This window comes from Falco cherrug, chromosome 5 (assembly GCF_023634085.1).
Source record: "Falco cherrug isolate bFalChe1 chromosome 5, bFalChe1.pri, whole genome shotgun sequence".
NCBI classification, from domain to species: domain Eukaryota; kingdom Metazoa; phylum Chordata; class Aves; order Falconiformes; family Falconidae; genus Falco; species Falco cherrug.
In genome coordinates, this window is record NC_073701.1 from 11,786,475 (window position 1) to 11,813,367 (window position 26,893).

At 37.7% G+C, this 26,893-nt stretch overlaps 1 protein-coding gene across 1 annotated transcript; it reads right to left on the reverse strand.

Moving 5' to 3' along the window:
- Positions 1-887: 887 nt before the first annotated feature.
- On the reverse strand, positions 888-22,337 carry MRPS35 (mitochondrial ribosomal protein S35). Its single transcript, XM_055711746.1, has 8 exons — positions 22,152-22,337; positions 20,102-20,145; positions 18,729-18,896; positions 18,276-18,336; positions 14,957-15,096; positions 14,537-14,646; positions 12,715-12,784; positions 888-1,394 (listed from the first exon to the last, which is right to left on the reverse strand). Exons 1-8 carry the CDS (start codon positions 22,303-22,305, stop codon positions 1,119-1,121), a joined length of 1,023 nt encoding a protein of 340 aa, XP_055567721.1. The 5' UTR covers positions 22,306-22,337; the 3' UTR covers positions 888-1,118.
- Between the last annotated feature and the right edge of the window lie 4,556 nt (positions 22,338-26,893).

The window sequence follows — 26,893 nt, forward strand, 5'->3', positions numbered from 1 at the left end:
CCTTCTAGAAGATGAAGGCGACTCTCTCTAAGCTGAAGTGTTAGAAAAGCCAGGAAGGTATAATAAAAGCAAGAATAGCTATTTATGTCCTTTCAAGATAATATTTAAAGGTTGGGGGTTTTTCTTAAACCATGAGAGGGCAATAAAAGTTGTGTGCAATTCCAGTGTTTTAAATCAATTCCTTTCAAATACAAATTACAAAATATAAGGTAAACATCCATTTAACTCCTTTCTCTGAGCTTCACAGCAGTAAACTGGATGCTACAAATACTTTTTTTTCTAACTTGAAAAGCCGGAGTACATTCAAGAGAACACTCAGCAGGCCTCATGGTACCAAGACTCAGTCCATTCTTATTTAAGCTATGTATGTGTCTCACTGCTCACCAGCTCTCACTTTCAGCAACTCTCATTGTTCCTCCTTTCCCATGTACTTTAGTACCCTGTCAATAACTGCTAGTTCACCTTCCCACTACCATCCCACTTTCTACCTTATTTTATTCCACCATTTTAGAGACAGGTATTTTTACTTAGGGTATTTGTTAGGCCTCATGATGACAACTGGGAGAGTCTCATACTGTTCAGTGTGCTTCAACACTTATCTAAAAGTTAAACTACTTAAGCAACATTTACTTCATTTTACACACAGAGTTCATATAGAGAAAAATCCAAGTGACATCTGAAAAGCATTAAGAAACTTTAGAGCGCTTGCCATTCAGGCCCTTAATTAACACAACTGGGAGCTTAAGTAATTTCATTGGTTTTGACACTGTTGCTCTAAATTATATGCTGAAAGAAGTTGTGTGAGAAGTCAGAATGTGATTAAGCAGAGGACTGAACCAGGATCTCCCAAGCTAAGAAAGCACAGAATAGAATGTTCAAGTCACTCGTATGACTCAAAACATACTTTATTCAAAGAACAGTATTAATGGACAGGGAAATTATGTTTACAAGAAAATCCAGAGGTAAACAAAAATCTGATTGCTATTGAAATTAAGTCATCATCAAGTTTCATACTTTAGGTTAAGGTTCTGAATAATTATACATCCGTATCATACAGAAATATTAACACAGTAGTTTAATATTTCCATAATAATTGGGTGTACCTGCAGAGCCTGCTCTCATGGTAATGCTTGTATATTCAATAGTTTCTTCACAGATTCCTTATACTGAGACATGTTATCTTCTGTTTCTTCATTTTTAAGTGCAGTTACAGAGTTTCTGTAATTCTTAACCACTTCAGATGCAAGCAGCTCTTCCTCAGTTACGTTACCGTCATTCTCCGAGGCTTTTATTCGAAGTAGTGTATCCAAGGCATTTTTCTGAGAACAGCTGTTTTCCCATATATATTCTTCCATATCTTCCTCAGTCTTCTCGCTCTCCCATATCTCAGTTTTCTGAAAGAAAACATACATAGTCTGGAAAACTGCTCAAGACTGAAACAAAACTACAGTAATATGAAGAAACTTGTCTCCCATACCAATTAACTTTAACAATTACAATCATCGTGGAAGATATTTCCCCTCCTCTAAAGTACAAGGCATGTAACTCAAGCCTCAGAGTTCAAGAGGTGCCTGTACGCCATACATTTTCTGTGCAGAGTGAGTTTCCTCCCTCCCACTTACCAAGTTCTTTAGGTATCTGGCAGATATAACTAGCAAATCAGAATGGGAAAAAAGCTTATAGACAATGAATAACAAAAAGCCTTGTAAAAGTAGTCATTTTAAATAACCCTAAATGCTCAAGCTTTGGAAGTAGTGACCTAGCTATTATGCCCCTAGCATATGATTTTGGTATGTTTACATTGGCTGAAAGACACAAAGTGAGACAGCTTATACCAAGTAACCTATGAGAGACAACAATCCTTCACCATTTGGGAAATGTTGTGTGACTCATAAGGAAAAGCACCATCAATTAATCCATTCCCTCTTCCTGCAAAACAAATTGCTCCTCAAAAGAATCTCTATCCATAAGGTGCTAATTTTTACCTAATTAGCGTTGCAGGATTAGATAGGATCAGAAGTTGAACACAGACAGAAGACATCATCCCAGTGCCTGTAAATACTTGGCTTGTGCAGTTGTTTATAAATTTTCTCTTTGAACATTTCCCTGATTCAGCAGGCCTTCCTCTAGCTTCACAGACTGTTTAAGGGATATTTCAAATGTTATAACCTTGTATTTTTATAGATGTAATTTTTATTGTAGTCTGGTAAATACATATGCTTTGTAGATATAGTTGTGGTTTTACACACAAACAAACATGCAAATAAATATACAAACTACAATAGATTTATAATTATTTAGTACTTTACTGATGAAAACAATACAGTGTCCTTGTATTATTTCAACTGTGTAAGAATAACAATTTGAAGCATTTTTGGTCTATTTTTGGTGTTTGTTTTTTTTTATTGATTTATTTACAACTGTTGTAGAAATGTCTAAATAAAACTTGTATTTGTCTGGGAGTAAGTTCAAAGAAACTTTATAGTAAAGCATTTATAACATATGGGGGGTTTTGATTTTTTTTTTTTAATCCCTTGCCAGAAAGAGCTCTTCAGTAAATTTTAGCTATGCTATGCAGAATCCAAAAAAAACTGGCAATCATGAGAGGGTTGGGTTTTCTGTTGGTGTTTTTGTTTTGCCTGTTTTGTTTTGTTTGGGGCGGAGGGAGCATGGGTATTGTTTTTTCATTTATTTTAAAACATTCTGCCCACTAGTCTAAAAGGTTGCTGCAGTCAAACCACAATATTTAATAACCTTTAATTAAAACCCAAGATTCCCCCCACCCCAATCCCTGTGTGCTTGGGTCCATCTATCTGAATGTAAAAGTACTTTAACAAATGCTGCATCCTACACCCGGTAAATGGAATCTCTTGCCTTTTAAATCTCTGAGTCCAAATGTTTAGTCAGAAACAGTGATTAACACTGCTAAAGGGCTCATATGACTGACATTAAAACCTGGACACAACACAACACAGAAGTAAAAGAACCTCATTCAGTTTCAGGGGCAGGTGGGGTGGGACAAGGATGACAGACCATAACCTTTATTGCTAAAACAGTAGAGGACAAGCAGGTAAAGTATGTTTGAAAAATATGACAATTCACTGTGGACATTTACATAGTTTAAAATTAATGTACGTCATCCTATTTTACATAACTTTTGCTTATCTGTATAATGGCTGTCCAAAACATTTTTTTCCTAAACACCAAAAGAACTCTAAAGAAAAAGCTTCTCTCACAGGGATAGGGTTTCTCAAGTGTAAGGGAATATAGGTTTTGCCCTTGGTCATTCCCTGGATCAAAGCAACATTTAAAGTTCAAACAAAAGATCACTGTGAGGCTTTTAAGCTCATTTAAGTTATAGCAGAGACAAGAAGAACTAATGACAGTTATTACATTTATCTCTTCAGGAAAATTCTTCTCTGCACACATTAACTTACAGGATTTTGGAGATGTATACTGATAAACAGATTAAGATTTCCCTATTTCTTTTGAGCTATACAGAGCAAGATTTTAAGGAGGCCAAAGAAACTGTTAGGTATTTCTTTCTTGGAATCCTTCCCAGCAGAATGGTGTGTCAAAATGGATTTTAAAATGAAATTTTACTTCTGGGGGTAGAGAGGCAGGAAGGGATTTGACAGAAGGAGGAGACTGCAAAATCCATTACTCAGCACTGCTACAAGAAGCCAGTATCTATCGCTGCAATGTTGGTGGCCGTGCCTCAGAATGAAAAGTTATCCTACTGTACACAGGTCCAGACATACATCACAAACAGGAAACTGAACAGAAACCAGATTTTTGCAAACTGACTGTATTGAGTGAAAAGTAAATACCTTTCCAACCAGTTTTTACTGCGAAAGTGAATCTGTAATTATATATTCATTTGAAAAAGTACCCTAGGTTCACAAGCAGCCACGAAGTCTGAATAGCGAAAACGTTACAAGTGTTGTAGTCTTAGTTTAAAGTGAGAAGAAAACTATGACACAATGAGGGAAACTTCAAAAATGAGGTCTTAATCAAAGATTTTTTTTAGTTGATTATTTTTGTCCCCTGCAAACTTAAAGTAAACACTGCAGTAAGAGTCCTACAAATAACAATAAAATTGTGAAAACTTGAATAAAATTGTGGCAGTGTGTAACATTTTTCTATAATCCCCACTTAGTGAATGATGTAAAAAAATCAAAATATTCAAAATATATTTCTTCAATGAATTCACTAAAAACAATTACTTCATTCTATCATACATAAGACACAATCTGAGTATTAACCAGCCTGGCTGAAGATGTACTCTGCTGATAATTCCAACTATTTCTCTTACCAAAGCTTCCAGTAAGAACCGCAAAAAGAAAAAAAAAGCCAACCAAAAACCCAACACCAGAAAACAACTGTTCATACAGTCAAAGGATCTAAACCTATTCCTAAAGAGCCACAGAGGAGTGATTTTTATTTTTTACACTTCCTAAAGCAAATATAAAGAAATATATTTTTTTTGGTGTTAAAAATGAATACGATTTTTTTTCTAAGCAAATCTTTTATGCTACAGTTTAAGCCAGTATTTTGGAACGTTTACAAGCCTTTAGAGCGCTTAATTAAAATGCTAACCCAGTATAAATAGTAAAATAGTACTCTGGCCAGTGAAATTGCTTTTGACATAAATGTCATTAACAAAAAGCTTCAACTTATATTGCACCTTTAAGTATAGAAGAACAGAAAGCATTTCTGGTCACCTGAACAAGCTTTTCACCATTTTTCTTCATTTTTCTGCCAGTTTAACTTTCATAATTTTGCTGTCACAGCAATATGGAAAAGGATTAGATTTGTCAGTTCTCTGGTGTTTCTTTTGGGGAAAACATTTTAACTAAGATTTGTAAGTGGCACACAGAAATCTTCAAGGCAATTAAAAACATCACTCACGTTAGTCAACTTTCTTGTCGGTGGTTTGAACAGTTAAAAAATTAATGCTCTTTAGCAAAGACCAAGTATTTTAGTGGGAGGTTTTTGAAGGAGAAGGCGAGTTTTTTAAGTTGCAAGTCAAACTCTGTATAGCCTGGAATAAATATCCCCATTTATTAGTACTGCACTGAAATTAAAGATACTCTGTGTGGTACAATAATTACAGATTTTCATGTAATAAATGACAGCTATGCTAACATTTTCCAAATTATTTGGTATCTTCAATCCAAAAAGGAGCTGCCAAAACAACAACATACTTACCTCTCTAAATGTATTACACTTTTGAACTTTACTATTTAGTTAGCAACTTAAAAAGAAGTATCAACATAAATTTGTACAGAGGCAAAACATATTTGTATCTGATGAGATTGGATACAAGATTTTTAATTGCTTGGTGATGCAGAATAGGTTAAAATACATTCTTCTGAATAAGCAAAAAGTTATTCTAGGACACAGCAATGGCACAGGGCAGATAAGACACTAGAGCATAACAGAAAATGAGGAGAAAGACCGGGAAGATTAAACTTTTCCAGTAAGGTACAAATGTAAAACAGAAAAGGAGAACTAGCAGAGAAGGAAGAAGAGACCTTTGCCTCAAAAAATAATATTGGATGCAAAAGATACTCACAAGCTTAATCTCCGGCCCTGCAACTAAGAGTCCTTAGCAGTCACCATCATCTAGATTGCCTCTTTCAAAAATGAGGACACTACCTAATTTCTCTGGGCTGAAGCAGCTGCACGTATTTTCTGGAAAATCCAGGCTTCTGCAAAGGTCATTTGTAAGGTATGTACCTAATGCAGTTTGTTTTCTGAATGCCAATCAGGTAAGATTCTGATCTTATCAGGAAAGATAAGTGATATTAAGGGTCCAAATATTTCATGATTTTCTGTTAATTTTGTTAATATCTATGCCCCACAAGATTTCATTTCACTCCAATATTTCGATGTAAAATTAAACAGATGTAAAAATATGTATTTATGCATCAAAAAGGAGCCTTGTTACTCCAGCAACTAGAAACAAAGGGCTTAAAAACAAGGTATTACAAAAAGCATGCCACAGTCTGAAATAGTATAAAGACAATTTTTAATTAAATCTTTTGCTTGAATATTCAACCTTTGTGGTTCCAAGCAAGAGGTACAAAGATATTTAACCTTCGTTCACTACAATACACATTTCCTGTCAGCAAAATTCTTCCCTTTGATTTTAAATGTTTGCATTCAGACCTTCAGAGAAAGTTATTAAATTTAACATCTACTATGCCACTTAGACTTATCTTTTCTGACTCATATTAATGATGAAAACTCTTTCAAGCTGTTAAGATTTTGAGCACTGGTGAGTGCACAATGAAACGCAATACATACTTCAAAACAAAGTATATATTACAACATTCAGAGACCACCCTTACTTCTGCCTCAGTTTGCATTACTTAAACCATATATAATGACATACTGAGAAAGAACACTATTGTATGGAGGGCACAGTCATATCACACTTCATTATTCTAAGATCTCAAAGTCAGGAGATTTACACTAAGCAGTCTTCAGTTATACTAAGTGGTGCCCAGAGCTTTAAATATCTCTCCCAATTACATGCTCTAGCCACTACACTACGGCCCTCCTTTTTCAGCAAAATGAATCCTGAATTTTCTTCTGCCCAGGGAGACAGCTTCAGCAAGACTTAAGCATCTCCCTCCACCTCCCATTTTAAGCCTACGACCCATGTGCCTTAACATCCTGAGTGTCCAAAACATAAAGTATACTTTCAAAATGGAAGTATCCAGAGACCTGTTTAGTTTCAGAATACATATCCTTTCATATATTTTAGGTTGAATTACAAGGTAAACTCTTACTATGACAACTGCAAAATTCTGTAACTAAGTTCTACTGGCACGACCTGAAGTGATGAAAAGTATGCTTACTTGTAACGGCTTAAAACGATTGTAGATGAAAAAAACCACAATACAATTTAAGTGCTAACTGAAGTCCAGAGAAAAGCTATACAACTGACTTCAGGATTACCACCAATGGTGATGTAAAAATATTCCTTCAGCTGCAGGCACACAGACTCCCCACCCCACCAGTGCCTTGCTGTTTAATGTTCTACTTAAAAAGGAATGCAAAAGCAATGTGGGATACTTTCCTCAAATGCATTCAGACCACAGCTTTGGGGTTCATAGATAAGTTTTAGTTAAGCCTCTGTCACTGTCTGTCCATTCTTCAGTTTTTTACTTCTCTCACCTCTCTGCTTCTACTGCCCTGTCCTTTCAAGTACTATTAACATCTAAAGTGCAAGCACAATGTAAGGAGAGGCACCTAGAAGACCTTTTGGCTATTACTGCACATATTTAGTAGCCAATTACCACTTACCCCTACCTCTATATTCCTTCTTCCCTACTGTTATTTTTAAGTCTTGAATCTTTTTTTATCAGACTCCTGAACTACACTACTAGAAAAAGCAAGAGAAAGTTCAAAATTGTGTAAAGCATTAACTCTACTGTTATTCTTAGTATGTCAGATTAGACCTTTTACTTTAAGAAATACACTGGAGAACAGAAAATGCAAAGGACACCTTTTCACTCATCTTTCAAGATCTCAACTGTGTCATACAGAATGACATCCTCCAGTCTCCATCATCTTGCATTTGTGTACATTGAAAATCAAGTGGAATTGGAGCAATTAAAACTGTTGCACCTTTTGTAGTCTTGACTGGTTTAAAACAACTGTAAGTTATTTCCTCATTCTTTTTCGGATTCCTCCCCTTTAGGATGACTTTGAATGTTTTTCCTAATTGGAAAGTTAACTTTCTCTTCCACTTGTTTCTCCTTCCTGCTTTCAACTCATAACAGAACTTTACTTTTCAGTGATAAACTATTAATCTGAGCCGTGTGAATAAATGGGTTTATGATAGTTTTAACCACTTGAGGGCAGCAAACTCTTACTCTTTAAAAAACACTTAGTACCACAAAAATGCATTCAGGTTTAGAGAGATGTTACAGCACTGAAGTTCAAGGAAGTTCAGTTCAATTCTTACTAGATGGTGCAAGTCAGGTATCTGCTGAATCCATTCTAAAAGCTAATAAAACACAAATATTTGATTGACAACCTTAAAACTATTAAACAGGAAGTAAAAGATCTCCGAGTATTTTAAAATAAGAGAATAAACGAGTATTCTCAAGTTTTAAAAACTGAATGTTTTAAAGATAACTGAACGAAGAGACCTGATATCTGTCTGCTTTTATCAAAATTAAAGTGCCAAATGCATCAGTCTGGGTTTTTAAAGTACACTTCTTGCTTCTTATGCATCTCTGTTAAATAACAAAGACTAACTAAATCAAATTCTCCATTAGATTTAGGCTGCCTCATTACCCAACCTGTAGTTCAAATAGGTTGAACCAAGACCACAATACGTAGACCCCTAATTAACACTGCTCCCCACTGTTCAAATCTATCTCAAGAAACAGCATACTGTCTTACCAAGCAACTATTATCAGTCCACCAGTATGCTGCCAGTATTCTGAACAGCTTCCCATAACTGTTCTGCTTTACAGTAGTATACCTCATTTGAGCCTGTGATAACAGAGGATGGATCAAGAACCACAGGATGAATTAACGTTTTTCCTCCTCTATCAAAACAAACAAGCAAGGTTTGGTTTTTTTCTGCCAGAAAACAACAAGAACTATAGATTCTCTTTTCCAAAAGCAAGGGTAACATTATCTGCTACAGGAATGCATTCCAGAGGACAAAAGAAAATAATCACATTTCTTTCTTCAGAATAAAGGTGGGGGTTTTTTTTCTTTAAATACAGATCAAATACCATCTGGTAACACTGTACTGTATTTTGGTAAATTCTAACACAATACTGAAAGGTTCTGAGTGCCCTCAGCTTTTGCAGAATTTTGCATGGTCAAGTCCACCAACGACATTTCTATGTGAACATGAGAAGACAGGAAAGACAGTATCGTTTCAAATGTAATACTATTTTAACTACCAATTTGTAGGGGTTATGTAGCCCAAAAGCCTATCCCGTAGTATCCCACTTCTGTAAGTAATCAAATAGCTTCAGCTACTTTCTCCTTTCCCAAGTCATTAATTTAACTTTTCACGCTCCTGCCACCTCTGTCATTTTCTTCACTTCAGCTCTTTATTCTGACTGTCTATCAACAGCTTGACAACTCTTTTCCCCTGTCCCTCCCTCCCACAGTGTGGAAACTCTGCTTCCTCCTCTAACACTCACAAACCCAAACCAAAACATTTATTCATTTACTGCTTCCCCCACTACACACACAAAAAAATTACATAAATTTGTTCCTTCAGTTCCTTCCCTTTTTCTTCATTTCCCCATGCATTCAACAAAAGGGAGCTCTTACACACATGATCATAAAAAACACCTGAACTTCTCTGAAAGCTTCTCTACACCAGGTTCAATCCTCCAACATATCTTCAAAGCCTTTCACAATTTGGCTAGTCTGTCTTCTTGCATGATCCATTCACTGCTAGCAGGTCAGAGTAGATAAAAATGCTAGCCAGTGCATTAACCTAGCAACATGCTTCCCTCACTTTCACCATGGTACCTTTCAGAAATGAGTTTGCCAAGTTTGATCTGGACAACCTTTTATTCATTTATCTAAATGCAAACAAACTCTCTTCCCCACGTTGCAATCCAAGAAAAATCCATTGTTAACCACATATTCAGAGCCTTGAGGCAGAGCTATACCTGTACCAACTGTAGGTAATTCCCCCCCCCTTTCCTTTATATTTTCTCTGCACACACTTGTTGTGTATTTCAATTGTAACTCCATTACAAAAAGAATTCTTGTAAATTAATTCCACCTGAGCCCTGTAATTGCAATAGCAGTAGAATTACTAAATTGTGGATGCCCTGGGGTTTTATGGATGCCAAGACTAGAAAAGCATACAAGAAAATCTGTAATACAGAGACTGCTGTTGAAACAGCGATAAATTTTGTCTTCTAAGCATGCCTACAAAGAGCCAGAGGAGCCAGAATTACCCTCTTCATGCTCATTCAAGAGTAATGTTCTGCTGAAAATGCATGTCTACACAATGGAGCTTCACAGCTCATAGTTCACTACAAAACCACAAAGAACTGTCATTTTTTTAAAAAGGTTTCATAAACTACTTGGATGCTCTACTTTCTTACAGTTACAAACTAATTACACATCACTGACAATTAAAATATAATTACACTTGAAATTACATTTCCTGATGTATATCTGCATACAATCTTCCCCTTTATATATTCACATGCTTGTGGGTTCACAAAATTCAGTAATGCAGTGATTAACATAAATTAGAGTTATGCCATATTTAGAGAGACAGAAGGCAGAGTTTTCAGGACTGAGGGCAAAATTTACATGTAGCCAGCTTTCCCTTCACTTAGCAAAAGTGGAACACTGCCCTCATTTATTGAATTCCATCATGCACATACATTAGAACACAGTGTGGCACTACTCCATTGGAAAAGTCACCCAACCATTCAATTAGTTCTGTAAACAGGATTGATGTTACTCTCTACATGGAAGGCCTGTTCCTGCCCATCCCCCTCCAATATTAAAGTTCATACAAATGAAAATAAACCATACATTGTTTGCTTATCGTTTACAAAATACATCCAAACTATCTTTCAGCAAGTTATTAAAAGACATTACCACTGACCATGGGAAAAAACAAACCAATCACAAAACAAAACATACCACAAAATGAAAAAACATGTCTCAGGAGACCATTAATTCTTCATGGAAATCAAAGACAATTACAACTGACTGATGAACTCATCAAATATTAACATGGAAGTTGAAAGGTAATAAAAGGGAAAGAGACTTGTGCATATTCAATACACACTGAACACTCACACAGCAATATCGTATAGCCCTGTCTTCCATCACTAAGTAATGCTAGAGCACAGGACAGATGCAGCATTCACTTGGAATTAATAAAGCAAGCAGTGTCTAGTGCTCTTGTCATTGCTTAATACTGGAAGCTGATCGGTCATTAATTTAAGATCTGTAATGCAATGTAATGCTGTTGGGGAGAAAAATATCCATGTGTACAAAGCACTTGAAATCTAAAGTAAATGTATCTTTTAAGACATATCTGAATTTAATTTGATGCACTCTACAATCACAAAACACCTCCTCCAAGGCAACTTCCAATGAAAGGGAAATACATCTCGCCCTCCTTATGTTTATGTCATCAATGCAATGATCAAAATCAAGAATACTGAAATTCATTAAAATGCTAAATATAGAGATTTAATTTAAATACTAGAGAACAACTGAAAACAGTAACTATGAATTTTGGTAGCTAATCAGCTACTATTTCTTTAAATGACTACATTTATGGAAATACACCGATGATGAAGGCTTTCACTGTCTGTCTCAAACAATATAACTAAAAACATATTACATTTAAACAAAGTTAAGATATCCAAAACATAAGTATGGGGTTTCAACAATAACTTCATTTCAGATTGCTAACTTGTTTTCTGTAAAAACACTTGTAAAATTGTTGAAGGCAATACTTATAACCAACACAATTAACCACAAAAATACAGAAGAGAAGTCTGAAGAATTCACTGTAAAAGAAAGATTTGTGGTCTAAAGATACCTTACTATATTTACAGGACTAAACAATTGTAGTAAATTATCAATAAATTGGAGTAGTATCTCTAATACATTCATCTGGGATATTTCACATGTATAACCATTCACAAAACGACCTACTGGGAAAATTTTCAAATATGCCACATCCTGAATCATTACAGAAAAGTTTACATTACACTTGCTTTGGCAGAAACATTTATCTGAAGAGTTACAGTAACTTTACATATTTTTCAGGACACTAACTCTGACGCAATGAAGCCCTAAAACTAACAGAAGATGGGGAGGATGTTCCTTTCCTGAGCAAAAGGGAGCTCAGAAAAGCAGCCTAAGACCTCACACCATCCATTTTGAGGCAAAATTTGTGAAAGCATTTAAGCAGCAGAATATTTCCAAATTACAGCCATGGTTTACTGGAGCCCAGGAAGAGTACAAGAAAATACAGATTCTAAGTAACATATAAGAGTGTGGAATCAGGCAAAATACTGTACTGTATCTTAGTTTTCACAACTTAAAAGACAGTAACACACACCCCTGCTTTTTTGGAACAGTTTTTTTCTTTAAATGTGGTTATTGTTAAGGATGCCTAAGTAACTGATGTTAATCACAGAATACACCATTCCTCTGGATGCACTCAATTCATATTTGAATATTGTGCATAGGAAGCCCAGCATGCTGCCAAACTTAAGGTAGAATCATAAAATCGTCTAAGTAGGAAAAGATCTTTAAGATCAACCAGTCAAACCATTAACCTAGCACTGCCACATTCAGGAATTCTGAGAATGAACGTGTTTTCTGCTAGGCTGAGGGTCAGTTTTGGGCTTGTTGTGAGAAAAAGTATTGGGAAAAAATCTCATTACTAAGGTCAAAAACTAGAGAACTTCTGAAAAGAGGAAAACTCTATATTCAAACAACAGAACAGCACTTGTGAAGTTAAAGAAATGCACTCTAATTTGACTAGGAAATTGAGATTCAAACATAAGCAACTTAGATGAAATCATCAAGAAAAGTGAGGTGGATGAGGAAAAGAATCTGAGATAATTTACTTCAAGCTGCACACAGTCATGGAACTTTCTATAAATTATGAGAGAGCTCATTAGAAACCACACACATGTTAAGGATAACAGGTTATTCACAATTGCTTACCCAAGATTCATGGTACAAAACTGTGAGGAGGTGTATGCCATAATCATAGTTCTGTCTTCTTAGTGGACACCTGAAAATTCATAAACAAAGCTAGTCTTTTTGAAATCAAGCCACTGTAATATACTTTTGAACAAAATGTTAAACTCGCCATCAGCATTTTCTGATTTGTAATGTAACGAATCTTAGGAAAATGTGTGTTTGATTCACATGCATTTCTGAATTACACATAATAAAATACATCATCATGAAGGCATGAGTATTAAGAACACAGACGAATGAGCATCTGCAAATCAGCAGGAAAATGTACAAAATGCAAGAATTTACAGATCTTCAGGAAACATTAAAAACTTCTTTGCCCTCTAAGCCAAAACATTAAGTCTGAACTTGCTTAAAACCTAATTTATTTTCTCCCCCAAGACTTGAAGGGAGGAGGATGACTGGTGAAAATAGCCATGAAATAGCAGTTCAGAACGGGAGAGCTAGCCAATGATTTCAGAAGAAAAGTTTAAGTCAATGTAGCTGTAAGTCAGAACAGGATCACCAGTAAGATTTGTTGGGATAAGACACAGTCCTGCAAAACCAGTTCTTTTTCTTAAAACTAGTCATGAAAACCTTCTGCTGAGAATTTAATGGCATTAATCTCTTCCTCATGCTGATCAACCACACCTTCCTGTCTCTTTCTCCCACTCACCTCTTCCTGCAGGCTCCTTCACCCTGCTTCCTGATGTGGAACAAACTGAATCGTGCAAGACTACATCTGAGACACTAAAAAAATCACTCATCTGAATGCCTATGAACTATGGCTGTTCTACAAATAAACTTTAAAAAGGACTCAAGCTTTTGACTTTTATTTCTTGCATAGTCAAAGAGTCTCATTTTAAAACTAATCAAAATACCAGCCTGGAAAAATCCCATATTAAAGAAATGGATACTCCAAGAAATGGATACTCCTCAGAGCTTGGGCCTTAGAATTTACTAAAAATAAAGTTAAATACCAAGAGGCACATTTAAGAGTTTCTTCTGCAACACAGCATAAGACCATTCACAGATGCTCTAGAGGGTAAGCTCCTTTCAGCTATCCTAATGCTTCAGCCAGAAAGTCCTGCTAGGGAAATTAAACTATTGATAGCACAAGTGGTCCCAGTAAACTACAGATTTCCCAGTCTAATCGAAAAAGATATGCACAATTTTATTAATTCTGTATTTATTTTATGTAAAATAAACCAGTACATCATATGAAAGAACAGGAAATTTAAGAGGGGAAAAATAATTCTAATGAAAACATGTGAACAGAAAAGACTGGCAATAATGTTTTTCCTACTGCTGAAAGCAGCTGTGAATTAAAATTTATCATGAATCGAGGAATACGTAAGTATTCTCTTAAAACATTTCAGAATCCAACACAGAAAACAGGTTTCTCCAATGCAGTCTTCTGAACATAACTATAAATAAATACAGTGATTTGTTTATATCTAGAAAATCAAAACACTGAGAAATGTCTGGTTACCAATGCCATTTTTCTTCCCTGAAACTCTTCAGAACACTCTTAAAACTAACAGAACCCATGGGTTCTGTTGGGAAACATGAGAACTACTTTAAAATAACATTTGAGACTTCTAAATACAGAGCTTCAATAATCAACAATATTTAACAGGTATTAGGTTTTTGACCTTATATGTTTTGTCCATTACAATTTTAACAGTTAATAACAGGAGTACTGGTATTCTTAAGTCATATTTTAGCCTTAACAATATAGTAAGTCACCAAGGCAATAACTTCCAGTAATATCACTGGAAGGCACCCAGCCATCTTGTAACTGTACCTGTCTGTTGTAATTGTGAGTGTATCTGTATCCTTACAGTACCGCTCTCCTACAAGTTTAATGAGCTTCTTCTTGGCATGGTCATCCAAATTCAGGTTAGAAAGTTTTACCTTCAAGTACAAGAGAAAACACCTTTAATTACTGGTATAAATCCAATCTCTACACCCTGCAAATATTTAAAGATAGTTACATCCACCTTTTATCAAGTATTAAAAGGATAGCTATTAAGCTAGTAACATTACAACCTCCGTTCTAACATGCTGTAATATATTTAAGGAAATCCACTGCTTTTTATTCAGACATTCAGTATACCATTCCCCTCTCATTTCCTTGCAACATGTCATACTTGCACACGTTTTGTCGAGAAAGCCAAGTATTTGGGTTTTTGAAACAAAGGTTGTTTACAAAAATACTACTTACTCTTAAAATCACCACTCTTGCTTTGGGATTACGAATAGATGTCCCTGAAGAAACATAATCTACCGTTTCAATTTCAATAGGAAAATGCTGTTCACATTTCTCATCACTGTCCAAAGCACTCGGCCATTCAGTGCAGAAATCTGTATAATAAAGAGAAAACATTCAAAGTAGTATCTGTTGTTTTGTTGGGTTTTTTTTTTTTCAAATTTATTGCAATATATATTTTTTAAAGTACAATTTATAGAAACCATCCTCATTTAGGTAACAGCAGGATCTCTACTAGACTTGCTACATATTTCAATGTGTTTCTTTGTACTGGGTTCCCCAAAAACAGGATACAGTACTCCAGATGCCATCTCACAACTTCCAAGTAGAATCACTGAATGGTTTGGGTTGGAAGGGACCTTCAAAGATCAGCTACTCCAAACACCACGTCAGGGACAGGGACATCTTTCACTAGATCAAACTGCTCAAAGCCCCATCCAACCTGACCTTGAATACTTTCATGATGGGGCATCCACAGCTTCTCTGGGGCAAGCTCTTCCAGTGTCTCACCACCCTCATCGCAAAAAACTTATTCCTTGTGTTCAATCTAAGTATCTACCCTCTTTCAGTTTGAAACCATTGCCCCTTGACCTGTCACTACAGGCCTTGGTAAAAAAGTCTCTCCTCGTCCTTCCAATAAGCCCTCTTTATATACTGAAAGGCAACAGTAAGATGTCCCGGAAGCCTTCTCTTCTCCAAGCTAAACAACCTCAATTTTCCCAGCCTTTCTTCACAACCAGAGGGCTGGAACACCTCTCCTATCTGTGTAGTTCTCATGTGACAGGTCCACATCTTTCTTGTACTGGGGACCCCAGAAATGGATGCAATACACAATAGAGAGAAAATAATTAACTTCCTGAATGTGGTTGCTAAACTCGTTAATGCAACCCAGTGTGCAGGTAGCCTTCCTTGCCACAAGGGCACACTGCTGACTTATGTTCAACTTTCAAATGCCCACCAGGCTCCACGTGGCCTTTTCTTCAAAGCTTCTTCCTAGCCGTTTGCCCCCCTGCCACACGCATGCTTGTACTACTGCATGGGTTATTCCATCCCAGATGCACGACTTTGCAGTTGCCTTTTTTTAACTTCATGAGGGTCCTTGCAGCAGATTTTTTCCCCTGCCCTCTGAATGGCAGTTCTGCTCTCCAGTGTATCACTTGTTCCCCCCCAGTTCAATATAATCTGAAGACTTGCTGAGGTTGTGCTCTCTACCATTATCCAGGCTGTTATAAAGCATGTGTTCACATGCTTGGAAATGCCTTCCAGGAAGGTTTGCTTCAGAATCTTCCAGAGAATGCTGTGAGGCTGACTGACCTGCAGTTCCCTGCATCTTCTTTTTTGCCCTTCTTGAAGATGGTCAGGCAAAAATTTCCTGTTCCTCCTGCATAGTCTTAACCTGCTTCGACCTACTGTGTACTTTCTTTTTGCATCTCTGGTCACTCAGGAGTTCCCTGCACACCCATGCTGTCCTTCTGCCACACCTGTTCAACTTTCTGCACACTGCAATGGATCATTCTTGTTCTTTTGAGGAGGTTGAATTTAAACATCCACCAGCTCTCACAGGCCACTTCACTCCTTAGGAGACTCCCCCATGAGATCTGCCAAGCAGATTCCTGAAAAAACCAAAACCACTCTCCTAAAGTCCAGACTGCAGTTCCACTGTCTGTCTCGCTCACTTCTCTCAAGATATTAAACACCAGTTTCATCACCGTTACCAAGGATGCTGCTAACCTTCACATACTTGACCAACTCTTCCTTGTTTCTGAACAACAAATCCAACAGAGAAAGTCCTCTAGTCAACTCAATCATCTGCATTGAGAAATTGCCTTCCTCATTTCTCTGAAGATCTTAAACGCCACAATCTTTTCATAACCAAGGCTGCTGGCAAACTTGACATCTCCAACCAGTCCTTCCACACTTGCGAGTAACAGGTGCAACATAGCACCTTCCTACAGACAGTCTGTACAACATTTCCATCAAGAAATTATCTGCACCACACTCCAGAAATCTCCTAAATTGCTTCCATCACATCCTGCTATGCTTCCAATAGATGTTGAGATAACTGCAGTCCCCATGAAAACCAAAGCTTGCAGTTGTGAGGCTTTTTTGAGCTGTTCATCCACTTCCTCTTCTCAAATATGCAGTCTGTGGCAGATGCCCACAAAAAGATCCTTTTTGGCTTTTCCTCTGATCCCAGCTCTCAAGTTCTTAACCAGCTTGCTACACACCTCATTGCAAAGCTCTGTATCTGAGCTCTTCTTCTGGCTACAGGTCAGCTCCTCCACAACATCCTTGCCTGTACCTCAATCATATAAGCTTTCAATCTGCATGTCTGCGACTCCTCAGACTTTGAAATTCCTCCTGTTTCCCATGTTGCATGCATTTGTATACAGGCAACTCAACACAGGCCTCTTATCACGCAGGTTGAGGGGAGACCTTAATACCCTCTACAACTACCCCAGACTGTAACAAAGTGGGTGTTGATCTCTGTTCCCAAGTAGCAAGTGATTAGGAGGAAAGGAAACAGCCTCAAGTTGCACCAGGGGAGGTTTAGATAGAATATTAGGAAAAGTTTCTTCACCAAAAGGGTTGTCAAGCACTGCAACAGGCTGCCCAGAGAAGTGGTTGAGTCACCATCCCTGGAGGTAGGTATTCAAAAGATGTGTAAATGCGGCGCTTAGGGACATGATTTAGTGGTGAACTTAGTGTTAGGTTAACTGCTGGACTTGATGATCTTAAGAGTCTTTTCCAACCTAAAAGATTCTATAATTCCATCTCCTCCCTGACTCCTTCTACCTCCACTCTTTGATGGCTAACCTCATTAGGTTCTCCTTATTTGCTTGCTGTGTCTCCCCAGCAGACCTTGCTCTCACAGGTTTCATTTATTAATAGCATTTTACTGATTGAACCCTGGTTTAATCACAGATAATCTTCTGAGAACTGAGTCACATTCATCACTCATCTTCCTTAAGATGCTAAACTATAAATTCTCCAGTATAAGCAGAGCCTAATTGAAAGGTAAAAGTCTTACTGGTGTGCTGAAAATCCCCCAAGACATATCAGCCTACCACCCATACGACACTATGCAGCAGTAAGAAAGCATACAATACTAGCCAAAGCCTGACAAATAACCAGCTTCACAGGTGGCCTGTGCCTCACCTTCTACTTCATCACACAGGTACATTGTGCATTGTCTTAAAACTTCAAGAGAGATGTTTTATTTAAAAACAGAAAAAAGAAAAAACCCGACAAAAGAGAATAACCCCCCCCTCACCTTTAAGAGCTGCACAGTGTTTCTTAATTGCAGGAGGAGTAAGATGCAAAAAATTGGGAATCTGAAACAGACACATTAAGAGTTACCAAAATAATAGCTTTCTGTCTGTTCATAAATAAAAGGGAATTACTGAAAACTGACTACATTTTTAACATTTGTTAAGGTAGTACAATACGCTTAATAAAATATTAAGATAAGAAGACTCTTCTCAAGTCTGATTTAGCAAAAGACTTAAGTTAGCCCCATTACAAAAGTCATAGTCATGACAATTCTAAAAACATCTCCTGCTTTGGTTCATTTGTTACTTATATTTGTATTTGTTACCATTTCATGGAGTATTACCCTATTTAATAATAGAAAACTGTATCCAATACAAATATTCCAATCAAAGCAGTGCAGCCTTAGTGAATAATGACTTTTAAAGTTACCACACACCAATGGCACGTGTCTTACCTTCATAAGTTCTAAGTTGCCTTCCTTTGGTGGAGGTACTCCTCCCTTCACTGGGTAACCCATTCGAACTGGGAGAGGCACAGAGGCAGGTTTAAACACTGCTGCTGTCGGATAAACACTGCTCCAGTCCTGATCAACAGCCATCCTCTCAGTTCTGGGAGGTATACCCTAATAAATTGAAAAGTATAAAAAGTTTGATGGAAGATACACTGTTTGGTGAGACAAAGCAGGAGCAAAACACACAACAGTTATTTCAGGAATAAATTCTCACAGCTAGAAATTTCCAGACACCTTTACATTGAAAGTTAGTGCTCTTTTGTAATGGAATTTTTAAAAGATAGCCTCTCAAACTCAGGTTACAGGCCTTTCCCAATCTTCAACTGCATTTTATTTCAGAAATGCTTAGAAAGAACTCACCATTTCCTGCATTATGATAGATCAGCGGGGGGAGGGGGGGGCAGAGGGAAGAATCAAACTAGTATTTAATTGCAAATTCTGTTTCCTAAAGTGCCTAAATGAGTTTTAAAATTCTGGAATTCTGAAAGTCTGAACAAGTTAATAATAAAAAAAAATATTAATAACTCCAAAATTACTTGCTGTAAAAATCCCAGTACAGGAATGATGCATTGCTACATTGCAGAAATAGCTTATATCCTCCATAATAACTGACCAAGATTTCAGTCAAATGCTCTTTCAAAAAAATAATCAAATCACTGTTTTTTTCCCAAAAAACCTTAGTTTTTACTTTATAATGGTAAAAAACAAATATACGCAGTCAGTTGGTCTCACTGCTTTGGTATATCATTATATCACCAGTTAACAGTGGAAGTTAAACAAAAATGTAATACATGCCAGGTCCACTTTTACTATTTGCCTTTAAAAATCGTAACATCTGATGTACTGCTTTTGAAATTTATGTGTGGGATAAATAAGAAAATACTCGGTGATTAAATGTTCAGGTATCACTTTAAATTCCACTGTGCATGAACAATTTCACTTACGCACAATATCACAGCTTTTTATTATGCCAGAAAGAAATCACTACAGATCCTGTAAACTCATACTGAAAACAACATTAAAATGTCTATCTGTTTTTTAAATGAACTTTACATTACTTTTAAGACCTGCAATACACAGTGTCAATACAAGCTAACTGTTAGCTTGTTATCGTTAATGCTTTTGCCTTTTTGAGAACACAGACTGAAAACATCTGGGAGACTGAAAAAAGTTAGGTCTGGTTTCTAGAATAGTTACAGTGAAATGTTTCACCAGGTTTTGACTGCAGAAGGGGTTCCTGTACAAAATGTTAAGCCATATAACTTAGAAAACTTTTTCAAACACCTAAGTTAACCACAAATAATTTCAGTACTTACTGATCTTACAAACTGTTGTGTCCTGCCTCTTCTCCTTGTGGAAGCTGAAAGAAAAAAAAAAAAAAAAATCAGTAAAAACTATTATATGGGTTGTGGGGGGAAGCAGCAAAATTTTGTTTTTTTTTTTCTTTTATAAACACAATATACACTAATACTTCCCAGTCTTTACATGGAAGAAGGGGAAGATCAGATACTCATACTGCAGATTGCTTGCTTATTTTTTGGAATTTAAGATTAAAAAAAGCTTGGAAGCCATTCCGTCTGGGTCTATCCTAGAAACATGTTAACAATAATTTAGTGGTTACATGCCTAAATGCATTTTGCTAGCATCATTTATTCCAGCTTGATGCAGGAGAAAAGAAAAAACGAGATGGGAGAAAGTACACTTTTGCTTTCATAACTGTGCTTCCTTTCCTCCTTCCCACATGGCTGTTGTCACAAATCACTTTCTACCAGCAGCACAAGACAGCTAAATCTAACAATTCACTATTACCAAAAGGAGAATCCCATGGTTCCATCCCTTCCTTCTGACAGCTCATCTTCACACCCTCTTCCGTGCCACTCAAGCTCATCTAACATCTGTCTAAAGAGTTAAGCACATCAAACTGTTTTTCTTCTTGAGCTGGGGAACAAACCAATGGGTTTGTTTTCTGCCATTTTACCATGTTCATCTGGCTTATTGAGCAGTCCCAGACAAGATGCACCACAGTGAAAGAGTTTACTCCCTTCCAGCAGGCCTGAGACACCATTTGGCTCAAATTTTTAGCCACCTAACTTCAGTTGGAGCTGTGATGAGAGACTCGTGGGGATGCATGAAGATAGCAATTACCGCTTGATTTTCAATCTAAAGTGAGATCTTCATTTTCTTGGTTTGGTTTCCTCCTCCTCCTCCTCAAAGTTTAAATACTTTCAAGCCACCCTGTCTCCCTCCTCAAACTCTAAATACTTTCAAGCCACGCTCTGTCTCCAATAAACAACATCAAAACAACACGGCCTTTATAAAAGTCAGATAAATGAAAGTGAATACAGTAACATTTATTTTCAAGCATCTAGTTTGAGCTTGGGTGCTTTTTTGCTTGCTTTTAATTGTTGCCATAATACAATACAGAATATAATTAGCAAAAAAACACTGAATGGGATTTAAGAGTGAAGTTGGGTTCTTTCTGCCTCATTAATTTGTCTTACAACCCTACCCCACATAAGCCTTGGAAAAATTATGTATTTTGCAGTTCTTCTGTTTTCTTTATCCAAACTCTGTTCTTCCTCTTCTTGCTACATAAAAATTCAAAGTGAACAATGCATATGGGGCTCTGCAACAACTAATACACAGCATTCTTTTATCCCTTAATTTGCCATTTTTGTGGTGCTTTCAGACACACTTCAGTCATACCAATCCTATTAAATTTGTTACAAACATCTACAATTCCAGGTCAGGAAACCTTTTACTCCTGCAGTGCCAGGGGCTCCAACATCAGACATCACTTAAAGGCCTTTTCAGCAACCCAGCCTGCTCCTGAGCCTGCAGATGACAAACGCCAACCCTGCCTTCAGAAAAACATCGGTACAACCCTGCCCAACCGTTTCCATTTGCACTCAGAACACCCTGAACAGCTCTGCTTGAGGCCAGACACGACGGCAAATGCTTAACCTGCCTCAAACGATGAAACTCTGACTCGTAATACCTAAAACCAGGCGATGCACTGCAGGTCCACCGTATCGCTGTAATCCTAAATATTCTGTCTAGCAAACACCCGTTTGTTCACTTCTTTCTTCAGACTACTCACAGTATTTGTGCTGCCTTTACCACCGCAAAAGTAAAGAAAAAAATCTGTAACCTTTACCACAAAATTTAAAAATGCAAACAAACCAAAAGCTCTTCAGCAAATACTTGCAAAGAAATCCGACTTTTTCAAGGCCGTCTGCAGCCGGGAAGGATGTAGGGCCACGGGCCTCAGCTCCCCGCCCGCCCTCAGCGCCCCGCCAGCCCGAGCCCCCCGCCCCCGGACGGCTGCACCCCTGCCGCCGCCACAGTCGGCCGGGCCGCTCTCACCTTCCCTCTGCTGGCCTTCCCCGCTGCTCACCGCAGGCACGGAGGAATAAGGCGCCGCCCCGAAGGCAGGTGCGAGCGGAGCCCTTCCGCAGCGCCGGCCCAGCGCGGCCCAATAACCCGCCCCGAGCCGCGCCGCCCCGCTAACGGGCGCCATCTTCCAGCCCTGCCGCGCGCAGTCTCCCCCCACGACCCGCCCCCCGGCAGGACGGCAGCCGGCTCGGGCCAAGCCAGGCGGGAAGTCGAATCGCAGCAGCTCCCCGCCCTCGAGGAGGAGGGGAGCGGGGAGGCGCGGCGCGGCACGGCGCGGCGCGGCGCGGAGCTGACTGGCGCGCCCGGGGCGGGGCGGAACCGCAGCCGGAAAGCCACCGCCCTCAGAGCGGGGCGGGGAGGGGCGGGGGGCCGTGCGGGGATCGCGCTGGGCCCGCCGGTTTGGTGTCCGTACCTGCTGCCGGGCCTGCCCAGGGCTGCGGGGTTGGGGGGGGCGTTTCTGCGGGTGGCTTTTTCCCCGGCCACTTTCTGCCCCTCACAAGTAGCTGTACAATTTTTCCGTGTGCTCTTTGTACCCCGGGAAGAGGGGCAGGCTGTTTCAGCGACCCTTGTAAGCAAAGCTCTGTGGATTTCTTCAGCAAAACGCAAATGGCTTCAGCTTTGTCATATGGAGCTGAAATGATCATGCTGTCATGTGTATAAATCTTGACTAGGCAGCGCTGCTTTTCTTAAAATTTCAGCTTTTTTCTGCTTCTCAGAACCTGTTAGGTGCAGCACTTAGGTTTTTGGATAGGTACTTCTATCCCTGGCAGCTCGCAAGAGTAGCTGGTTTTAATCTATTTGTTTCAAATTACAATATACCTGTTATATATTTTACCCTTTCATTATTAATACAGCATCCCTCAATGATTTCATGCATTGTAACACAATTGGTCAGAATGCATGCTTTTGAATTGTGGATAGCGCTTAATTCCTAGTGCTAATTACAATATAAACCTTTCAGTTACAGTTTTCCACAAGACTGTTGTTAATTTTACAAATTTTGAATTACAGAATGTCCATCCCATTGTTAATGGTGGAAAAAGGCTGAAACAAGATGTGTTTAGATTCTCAATAGCAGTGTCTGATAATTTTGTCAAACTTAAAAATTCACACAGACGCGGGTACCACTAGGCAGGCTTTAACCACAACTCAGAGCTGGGCCACCACCTCAGTGAGTGGCAGAGAACAAAGGGATGCAGCACAGTTTATATACACTTACCAAATCATTAGTCAATGTCCCAAGTTTTTTAGAAGTTTCCTTTGGTCTTTGTCAGTTCTGCAAATCCATCACCTGACTGTCCCAGTTGATTCATCTATTCGGTTCAAGTCTCTGCCTTGTTTCCAGCCTCCTCCTCCTCAGATCATGATCCTCTTTCTGCCTGCTTTAACTCACAAAATCCTTCAAGCATGCTTAGTCTTTGAACAATCAATTCCTATTCACATATGCTATTTTTTCTAAGAACACCTGCATTTCTGAGAGCACCTGTGTATACAAATTGACCATCTATTGTTTCTCTGTTGTCCTGCTGATTAACTTGACTAAATTTTAAACCAGCCTTGGATTAGGGCTATACAAGGGACAAGGCCTGGTTCTGTCATTTAGCAGCTTCAGCACTTAAAATTTCTTAATTCAAAATGCATTTTCTTTAACAAACTAAGATTAATTAATTGAATTCTATAAATCTTTAAATTCTGAGGAAGGTAATTCTGAAGCTAAAATGTCTAGAGGTCAAAGAGAACTAGGCATCCAAGTCAGGATTTGGGCTTGAGTGTCCAAAGAAGTTGAATCTATCCTGAAACAAAATTGAATGTTACTACTAATAATATGCCCAGACACACCTCTGGAGACAGAATGTGTATATTCTTCATGCTATACATATCAGATATGTAAAATTGCACTGAATATCTCATAATACATTCAGAAATAGCCCTTATAAATAATAACTGCTTTTCCATTAAAAAAAAAAAATGTTATTGCATCTTCCTTTTAGAAGACCTGTCGCACACAGCCTATTGCTTCCACAGAGATTTGTCGGTGTCAAGGTGGAAAGAAATACTGTGTTTATGCACACCTACATTCCTGTCTGTATCCTTACGACAGAAACCTTGCAAGTCAGTTTATGCACATGAAGACAAAATGGAGAATGGTGATAATACATAAAATCTGATAAATGTTTTGTTTACATTAAAGCTTAATATAGTTAGTGATTTTTAGAAACACTGAGTGATGACTTGGGCAGCCTTACTGACCTGAAGTTCTGCTGCATATTCTCACTAGAACTTTCTTACTTAGAAGACACTGAATTTTATCTTCATTTCCACATTAGGGTAGCAAGAAGGGATCTTTTGTTGTGAAAGGATGTAGAGCCGGTAACAGAACAAGATCCAGCTGCAGGTGTTGCATGTTAGCTAGGACTTCCTATTTCATGACTTCACTGTGGGTCAATTGCACATGTTGGATTCTAGTATCAAAAGTTACTAATTTATTTTAAAATCTTTAAATTTTCCATGCTTTTCATCAAAAGAATCCATTTAGTCACAATTATTGTTTAAATGTCACCTTTCGGTAGGGTGGCCCTTGTTCAACACACTGCTGTTTGTGTTAGGTTTTACTCAAGAAAGTGAACATCAAATTGTCTGCTTCAGAAGGGATTTGTTAAAGAAACATTTATGGGATGTTTTAGTTGCTAGCATGAACAGCTCTCAAGAATCGCAGCTTCTTCCCCAGTCATTATTGTCAAGACAAGTTTTAGACAGATCAGGTTGTGTCTTATCACAGATATCTTGGTTTAGATTTCTTTGACTCAGCCAAACTAAACATAGTCCTAGATTTCCAAAAGGTGGACAAAACTGAAGTGCCTCAGGTCCAGTGTGTCTTTGCTGAACTCATCATATTCAGCTGATTAATCACCATGTGTTATCACTTGTTTGTAAACTGCTGGTGCTACAGCACTAAAGAATTACGTGAATAGGAAGTGCGCTAGAATGAGAAGAGTCTCTGCAGTCATCAAGGTTTGCTCAAAATCTCCCATCAGGACTCTTTCTCCATTCCATCTTGTCTGGCTTCTCCAACAGATGCAGATGTAAAAAAATCCAGTCCGTACAGTCAAAGATTATTTCTTAGAAAAGAAAAGCAGAGGAAAGTCCTGCCAGCACTGTTATTAGTAGGTGCAAAGGAAATGGTTTAAAATAACATGTATCTTGGTCTTTTCTGGATTGGAATTACATGGTATTTGCATGACAAGATATTTGAGTTCTTCAGTATTTCCTCTGCTGTTTGTTTTTTTCTCTGCGAAGACATAAGTAATTTTTTGTCATCATTATTAGCCCTATAATACTTGAAAAAGATTTGTTATTTTTAAAATAGAAGAGTGAAAGAAAAAAAAGGAGAAATAGATGAAGATAATAAAGATCTAGTTTTCCTACAAGTGACCATGAGACAAAATGAAGGATGCAATACAAATACAGTATTTTTCAGTTTTTCATTCACCATCACTATTAAAAATTACTATACAGGTAAAATACTTTGTTGCTATTTATTATAGGTGCTATTGGTAATTCTGTTTTTAGCAGATGTTACTGTCCAATTAATACATGTCAGTAGTCATTTCCGTATTTAATCTTTTTCCATCCTTGCAAACTTTTCCAGAAATGGAAAAAAAAAAAAAAAAAGGTGTAATCTGTATTTTTATAATTAAATCCTTCATCTGAATGGTTTTTCATGAGCAATAGCTTAATTATGTGTACAAAGAAACTAGTTGAGAATAAACAGATATTCATAATACTAATGCTATAGCGATCAACTTACATTAACTTGAAATCAACAGACCAAGACTGGCCTTAAAAATTTACTTCAGGATACATTCTTTGTATATTCTTTGGCATACAAGTGTTCCTTTATTGTGAGATGCACACACATATTTCAAAGCATTTCCAGTTACAGTGCAACTGAAACCACTTCATTTTTACCTGAAACTATGATTTTGCTTAAAAGTGGTATAGACCATTTCTGAACATATGACATGTCTGAAGAACAGACATGTTATTTAGAAACTCAGATAAGCAGAAAGATACTGGAGAGGTTAGATAAGTACATGTTTGCTGTATATAGTTAAATCATAGATTATGTTGCTACTATTTTCCTTTTTCCATTTTTTTGTGATTTCTCGTCTTCTTAGTGTAAAAGCCAGCATTTACAAGGGCTCTGTCATCTCTCTCAATGAGAAATTATGGTTCCTCTAATTTTCCCAGTCAGATTCAATTTCACACTGACCATTCAATAAGGAAGAATTGAGGGAGTTTGCTTCTATGATCGAATCGCATCCGCGGTTAACATTCTGAGTGTGCAGAGCAGTGGTGCAGTAATTACCAGGTAGCTGTATGCCCTTCTGCCTGTACTAAAGCTGAGTCAGCCTGGGTTAATTTGTTTTCTTGGAACACAGTGGGACAGCACATGGCCAGCCTGCCCACGGTTGTGCTCTTTAAATCTGTGCAGAATAGATTATGGATCCTGAAGCCTGACTTTCTGGTCATGTTGCACATGTGCACTGCATGTTACATACTCTAGAAGCAATAAAGAATTTGGAACTACCAAAGAAAGTAATAGACAGTTGTCTTAAAAAAAATACGGGAGATGAAAGTAAGAAATAGAAGATTTCTTGCTGAGGTTATTTTACATTTTGGGAATGATATATATTATTTCAGAAGAATTA

Bases quoted from the DNA above. Each gene is read 5' to 3' on its own strand.
- MRPS35 (XM_055711746.1), bottom strand. From the start codon at position 22,305: ATGGCGCCCGTTAGCGGGGCGGCGCGGCTCGGGGCGGGTTATTGGGCC. The intron at 18,337-18,728 runs GTAAGACACGTG...TGTCTGTTTCAG, and splicing joins GCAACTTAGAACTTATGAAG to ATTCCCAATTTTTTGCATCT. The intron at 1,395-12,714 runs GTAAGCAATTGT...GTTTTCTTTCAG, and splicing joins TTTTGTACCATGAATCTTGG to AAAACTGAGATATGGGAGAG.